Source organism: Jaculus jaculus, chromosome 9 (assembly GCF_020740685.1).
Source record: "Jaculus jaculus isolate mJacJac1 chromosome 9, mJacJac1.mat.Y.cur, whole genome shotgun sequence".
Taxonomy (NCBI): domain Eukaryota; kingdom Metazoa; phylum Chordata; class Mammalia; order Rodentia; family Dipodidae; genus Jaculus; species Jaculus jaculus.
The window spans coordinates 78,507,267-78,514,909 of record NC_059110.1 but is presented as its reverse complement, the minus strand read 5'-3'; the positions used below and the strand labels follow the sequence as shown (position 1 = coordinate 78,514,909).

General features: G+C 42.4%; 1 protein-coding gene across 1 annotated transcript; it reads right to left on the bottom strand.

Annotated features, from left to right (window-relative positions):
* Positions 1 to 3,174: 3,174 nt before the first annotated feature.
* On the bottom strand, positions 3,175 to 4,938 carry LOC123463427 (TBCC domain-containing protein 1-like). The gene is given in 2 exon segments (XM_045158780.1): positions 3,175 to 3,883; positions 3,886 to 4,938. Coding segments are annotated over 2 exon segments (1,482 nt in total). The 5' UTR covers positions 4,739 to 4,938; the 3' UTR covers positions 3,175 to 3,254.
* Between the last annotated feature and the right edge of the window lie 2,705 nt (positions 4,939 to 7,643).

Below are 7,643 nucleotides of genomic sequence, written 5' to 3'. Positions count from 1 at the left end.
AGGCATGTAACACCACACCCGGCAAGCAGATTCTTTTAAAGAATTTATAAGATAAAATTAGGAGGAAAAATCCATAACACAGAGATCAGGAAAGAAAAATAAAAGAGAAACTTTGAATATTTATTTTTATTTATTTATTTGACAGAGAAAGAGAGAGAGAATGGGCATGCCAGGGCCTCCAGCCACTGCAAACCAACTCCAGATGCATGTACACCCTTATGCATCTAGCTAATGTGGGTTCTGGGGAACTGAACCTGGGTCCTCTGGCTTTCCAGGCAAATACCTCAACCCCTAAGCCATCCCTCCAGCCCAAGAGAAACTTTAAAAATAATAATAATAAGGGCAGGGTGTGGTGGCACACGCCTTTAATCCCAGCACTCAGGAGGCAGAGGTAGGAGGATCACGGTGAGTTCGAGGTCACCCTGAGACTACATAGTGAATTCCAGGTCAGCCTGGGCTAGAGTGAGACCCTACCTCAAAAAACCAATAATAATAATAATAATGATGATGATGATGATGATGATGGCTGGAAAGATAGCTTAGCAGTTAAAATGCTTTCCTGAGAAGCCTAAGGACCCTGATTCGATTCCCCAGTACCCTCTTAAACTAGACGCACAAGGTGACATATGTGTCTGGAATTTATTTGCAGTGACTAGTGCACCCAATCCCCCCTCTCTCTCCTCTCTCTCTCTCTCTCTCTCTCTCTCTCTCTCTCTCTCTCTCTCTTCCTCTTCCTCTCTCTCTCAAATAAATAAAATATATTTTAAATAATAATAATAGCCAGACCTGATGACACATGCCTTTAATCCCAGAACTTGGAAGTAAGAGGTAGGAGGATTGCCATGACTTTGAGGCCACCCTGAGATTACATAGTGAATTTCAGGTCAGCCTGGTCTAGAGCGAGATCCTAATTCAAAAAAACAAAATAATAATATATAACAATAATAATGAAAGAAAAAGGCCTAGAGAGATAGCTTAGTGGTTAAGGTGTTTGCCTGCAAAGCCTAACGACCCAGGTTTGATTCTCCAGTATCCTCATAGAGCCAAATACACAAAGTGGCACACGCATCCAAGGTTCATTTACAATGGCTAGAGGCTCTGGTGTGCCCATTCTCTCCTTGTCTGTTTTTCTTTCTCTGTCTCTCTCTGTTTGCAAATAACTAAGTAAACTTTAAGAAGAAAAAGAAAAAAAAAGAAAAGAGATACAACGAGTGATGAAAATGAGGCCATTTCTGCAGATACTACAAACATTAGAGGGATAATACAGAAATATTATACGCAACATTTTTATTAATTTGCAAGCATAGAGAGAGAAAGAATGGGTGTGCCTGGGCCTCATGCCCCTGCAAATAAACAGATGCATGCATCATTTTGTGCATCTGTCTCTACACGGGTCCTGAGGAATCTAACCCAAGTTGTCAGGCTTTTAAGCAAACCTCTTTAACCACTGAGCCATCTCTCCAGCCCCTCAGAACAACATTTGTTTTTGTTTGTTTGTTCGTTTTTTCCAAAGTAGGGTCTCACTCTATCCCAGGTTGACATGACATTCTATAGTCCCAAACTGCCCTTGAACTCACAGGGATCCTCCTATCTCCACCTCCCAAGTGCTGGGATTAAATGTATGCACCACCACACATGGCTCAGACAACTTTTTAAAAAAGATATTTTATTTATTTATTTATTTCAGAGAGAGAGAATGGACATGCCAGGGCCTCCAGCCACTGCAAATGAACTCCAGATGCATGTGCCCCCTTGTGCATCTGGCTTACGTGGGTCCTGGAGAGTCAAACAGTATCCTTTGGCTTTGCAGGCAAACGCCTTAAGGGCTAACCCATCTCTCCAGCCCTCAAACAATGCTTTTTAAGCAATATTTCTCTGAGGAAGGGGCAGGGGGGAGAAGCTGGCCTTAACCCTCGTCCTCCTACCCCTCCAGAATGGTGGGATTACAAGTGTGCACCACTATGCCAGCCTATTGTACAGAACTTTATGCACATGAACTTGACTTAGATGAAAGACACACATTCCAGTAAAGACACAAACTATCTAAACTTGCTCAAAAGCAGAAGAGAATACTTCCTAAAATTCCAAGTACAAAAGTGACTTCAGTGATAAATTCTACCAAGCTTTTAAGAAAAAAAATTGCTCAGATGCACAAACTTCCATAAGGTTGCAGAGGGAAAAAAGAAAATGCTTCCAGCCGGGCATGGTGGCACAACTTTAATGCCAGCACTTGGGAGGCAGAGGTAGGAGGACACCATGAATTCGAGGCCACCCTGAGACTATATAGTGAATTCCAGCTCAGCCTGAGCTAGAGTGAGACCCTACCTCAGAAAACCAAAATATAAATAATAAGAACTGTGGGATTCTCTCAATACATAAAAAGTAGAAACAGAGGGGAACTTCTCACCCAGATAAAAGGCATCCAAGATAAACCTGTAGGTAATATTTATGATATTGTATCATAAAATCTGAATGTGTTTTTCCTAATAAGAAAAATACCAGATATCTCAACTTTTATATTCCACTTTTGTTTGTTTGTTTGTTTGTTTTGAGTTAGGGTCTTGCTCTAGCCCAGGCTGACTGGAATTCACTATATAGTCTCAGGTTGGCCTCGAATTCAACAGTGATCCTCCTACCTTGGCCTCCCATTCCAAATGCCCAGATTAAACGGGTGTGACACCACATTTAGCATATTCCTTCCACTCTTGTATGTTTTATCCAGGGCAACAAAGCAAGGGAAAAGTAATAAAAGGCATATGGATTTTTTTTTTTTGGATTAAATAACTCCCAGTAGATTTATTTGTATCCATGTTCTCATCTATTTATTTAATCCACAACTTTCTTCTAGTATTCAGTAACAAAATGTCCATTTAGATTAATTCTGATAATTTATTAAAAACTCTCAAGTGTGATTAACAAAGATCATCTAGTTTATTAATTGGCTTGAGGGGGGAAAGGAAAAAGATATGTCAGAAAGGAGGATTAAAAGTTATAGCTATTAATAGGGAAAATAGTAATATTGGGCAGTACAACTTGTGTCATGCAAATAGCAAGAGATAAAACTTGGCAATTCTAGTTGCCCAAATTTCTATTGGTTCCATTTAAGTAATTTAGTTTTCTCATAATAAACTGGTAAAATAAGTGTTTGTATACTGGTGGGAGTGGTAGAATATTATGCACTTGGAAGATTTCCCCCCAAAGAACTCCCTTCAAGTGGTCTGCATTACAATGTCTACCAGTGACATGACGTAGTCCTATCCTGCTGCTTGTTCGGAGCCTGCTGCAGGGGGTACAAGGCTGTCCAGCTGTTGACGATGTCCTGTATTAATCAACCATTCATAAAACTTGGTCTCCACAAGTACCTGAAACTGCTTCCTTTGTTCCTTTGTCAAATGAGCGTCTTTCACAGTTTTCTGCCAGATCTGTATCTTCTGTTCTCGTTGGGCTAGTGCTTTCTGATAAGCAGGTGGAAGACCCCCAGGTATCTCTGCTGTGTCCCCTTCCATTTCAAAGGGAGTAATAAATACGTAGAATTCACAAGGTGGTAAGAGCCGGAAGACTGTGTCGCTGCTTTCTCTGCACACAACCACTGGGTTATCCCAATAGTTAGGCACTGTAGCAAGGCCGGTCCTGGCCATATGTTCCTCCAGCATTGGGTAATGGGTATGAAAAGGGGCCAAAGTTACTCTCTGATTCCCAGAAAGAATAAGTGGGCGTGAAGGTGTCAAAATGTGGAAAATGCAGCCTGTTGTAGAAGACATGGATAGGCGATGGCAAACAGCGATGACTTTTACACTGTCACAGTCACGGAGGTGAAGAGCAGTTTCTACGGGACCCAAGATAAAGGTGCTATTCCTGCACTTTTCAATTGTCACAGATCTTGGTGAGCCCAAGCCAATTTCTTTCCGGACTTGAGGCAAGCAGATGGACCAAATGGATTCGCAGTCAAACAGGCTCTCAACCAGGCTTCCAGTTTGTAGAAAGAGAAGGACTTGGAGATCTTGGAGAAGCCGCTTTCTGTATGCAGGGGTTGCCACAGTGCAAGCTCGTGAAGTGGGTAGACTTTCCTGGCTCTACTCACTGTGCCTTCGATAAGAAAGCTGAGTGCCACAACAGCTTCTTGAGAGATCAGACTGCTTCGGGTTGAGTGAAACAATGCAGTGAGTTCTTCTGGACTTAAAAGCAGCTCAAGAAGATCTGATAGATGATCATAGACAAAAGCCTGGTGACTGTAATCATTCCAGTTCTTATTGTGACAACTGGATCTTTCAGTCAGGTCAGGAGACTGAGATCTGTTTCTGGGACTAGGCCACTCTTCTCCAATCAAAGATGTCCTCAAGGAGACCTTGTTTAACTGTTGTATATATAAGAAGAGCAGAAACTGTAGGGTGTCTACTGAAAGCTTATTTCTTTGCTTTTCAACTTCGTCGTCAGATGTGCAGTTGGACAAAATCTCAGACCATTCCAGACGTGCTTCAGGGGTCCTCACCGAAAGATTATCAAATATTTCAAAGTAAAGCCATGCTAGATCCTTAGCCAACTGCAGCTTCCCACATGCAATGTGCCTCCATGTGGACCAGTACAGGCGTGGGTAAGCTCCCTCTGTAGCCCGGGTTCGTACATAGGTGGATATCTTCCTGAGATAGTGGAGACTGAATTTGGATGGAGGTGGGGCTTGCAAGGCACCCACAATAAAAGGTTCTGCTTTTACCCAGAGGAGAACTCCGGACTGATCCATAGTATCTCTGAGGACATCTGGATGGAAAGGCTTCTTTGCATACCACTGTGAAGTGCTGGAAGCAGAATCTCTGAACTTAAGTCGGTCTCCACGGTCGCTTCTCTAGAGGGCCTTTTTTCCTATCAAATTCAGACAATTTTCCAACAGGTTTGTCGGGACAGGGTAAATTAAGGTCTCCTAAACTCGGGTCGGCTACTGCAGGCGCGGAGGAACAGCCTTACCAGTTCCGTCCAGATGCCCGCGCGCGTAGCCAGCAAGCCCACAGTGTCGGATTTGAAGACTTGTACGGATTTTTTTTTTTTTTTAAGATTTTTTTTTTTTAGGTTAACCTCTCACCCTAACTCAGACTGACCTAGAACTCATTCAGTAGTCTCACACTGGGCTTAAACTCACAGGGATCCTTCTACCTCTGCCTCCTGAGTGCTGGAATAGAAAGCACACCCGGCTGTCTTACAGATTTGATAAGAAGTCAAGCTCTTTCCTCCCCGCACTAGAGATTGAACCTAAAGCGTTGCACATGCTAGGTACGTGCGCTACCACTGAGCTCCCAGCCCAAGAAGTAAAACTCTTTATTCACACAATGCAATTGTCTATGTAGAAAATCTTAACAAATCTATCCAAAAAAGCTAAAAGCCAGATATTGTGGCTCATGCCTATAATCCCAGTACCTAGGAACCTGATTACAGAAAGATTGCCCCAAGTTTGAAGCCCCCTAGGCTACATAGCAAGATCCTGTTTCTCTCTCTCCCTCTCTACCTCTCTCTCTCTCTCTTTGTCTCTCCAGACACACACACACAGACACAATCTATTGTATTTCTTCTTTTTTTTTAAAATTTATTTATTTGAGAGCCACAGACACAGAGAGAAAGACAGATAGAGGGAGAGAGAGAGAGAATGGGCGCGCCAGGGCTTCCAGCCTCTGCAAACGAACTCCAGACGCGTGCGCCCCCTTGTGCATCTGGCTAACGTGGGACCTGGGGAACCGAGCCTCGAACCGGGGTCCTTAGGCTTCACAGGCAAGCGCTTAACTGCTAAGCCATCTCTCCAGCCCTATTGTATTTCTTTATACCCAAGAAACAGATAATGAGGAAGACACACAACTTTGATCTGTGACCCCCACCACACACACACATACATATACAGACATACACACAACAAAATGAAAGAACAGAAAAGAAGGCTAGGGAGATGACGCAGTGGCTAAAATGCTTGCCATACAACTCTGAGAACCTGAGCTCAGATCTCCAGACCCCATCCATGTAAAAGTCAAGAGCTGTAGTGAGTTTCTGTAATCCCAGAGCACCTATAGTGAGAAGAGTGGAGACAGGAGGATGTCTCAGAAGCTTGTGAACAATGAGAGATCTTGTCTCAACTGAGGTAGAAGGAAGGACCAACCTGAAAGTTGTCCTCTCACAGGCACAAAAACTGTGGCACATACATGCTTATACACACACACTACATAATAAATAAATGAAAAGTTGGGCCAGGCATGGTGGTGCACACGTTTAATCCCAGCACTCAGGAGGCAGAGGTAGGAGGATTGCCATGAGTTCAATGCCACCCTGAGACTACATGGTGAATTCCAGGTCAGCCTGAGCTAGAGTGAGACACTGCCTCAAAAAGAAAAAAAAGCCAAGTCAGGCGTGGTAGCGCACACCTTAATCCTAGCACTAGGGAGGCAGAAGCAGGAAGATCACCCGAGTTCAAGGCTACCCTAAGACAACCTAGTGAATTCCAGGTCAGCCTGGAATAGAGTGAGACCCTACTTTGAAAGACCAAAATAAAATAAAACAATCCCCCAAAAGTTATTTTTTCCTGGAGTTGTGGCATGCACCTTTAATCTTGGCACTCAAGAGGCAGAGGTAGGAGGGTCACCATGAGTTTGAGGCCAACCTGAGAATACATAGTGAATTCTAGGCCAGCCTGGGCTAAAGTGAAACCCTAGCTAAAAAATAAATAAATAATTTTTTAAATTTAGTACTAGGTTTAAAAAAATTTATTTCTCATTTTTTTTTAAATGAAGACTTACCTACACATGAATTTTAGTGAGTTTCAAGAGCCATGAATATGGTCTATTTATTTAGGTCCTTTTTTTTTTTTAGGTGGGGTCTCATTCTAGCCCAGGCTGACCTAGAATTTTCTCTGTACTCTCAAGATGGCCTCAAATTTATGGCAATCCTCCTACCTCTGCCTCCCAAGAGCTGGGATTAAAGGCATAATTCTGGGAATTGACCCCAGGGATAGACTAGCACTCTATTATTGAGATATATCTCCAGCTATGGCTCTTCTTTATTTCAGCTTCTTAAGGCTTTATGCTGTGTGAAAGAAGCCAGATATGGACAAATACATGTTGTAAAATTTATATTTAAGTACTTGGAGTACGATTCATAAAAACATGGAGATATAAATAAAACTTGTGGTTGCCAAAAGTTGGAAATAATAGATGAAAGTGGTGCAATAAACTTTGTGGATACTGGAAATGGTGTTTGTCTTGGTCATAAATTGGTTAAAGCTGCATGTGAGAATATTAAATCTTACATTATGTTAATTATAACTCAATAAATTTGTTTTTTTAAATGCAATGTGTGAGAGACCTGTTGGCTAATACTAATAAAATGAGGAGAGTTGTGTGACTGAAAACTGACACTTCTAAAATCTGTTGGGGAAAAAAAAAAGGATATGTAAAGCCAAGTGCAGTGGCACACACCTTTAATCCAAGCACTCTGGAAGCTGAAGTAGGTGGATCATGGTGAGTTTGAAGCCAGCCTAGGCTACAGTGAGTTCCAGGCCAGCCTGGGCTTATAAGGAGTTCCAGGTCAGCCTGGGCTATACTGAGACTTTACCTAAAAAATAAAATAAAAGTGATGGAGAGATGGCTTGGTAGGTAAGGCATTTGCCTGTGAAG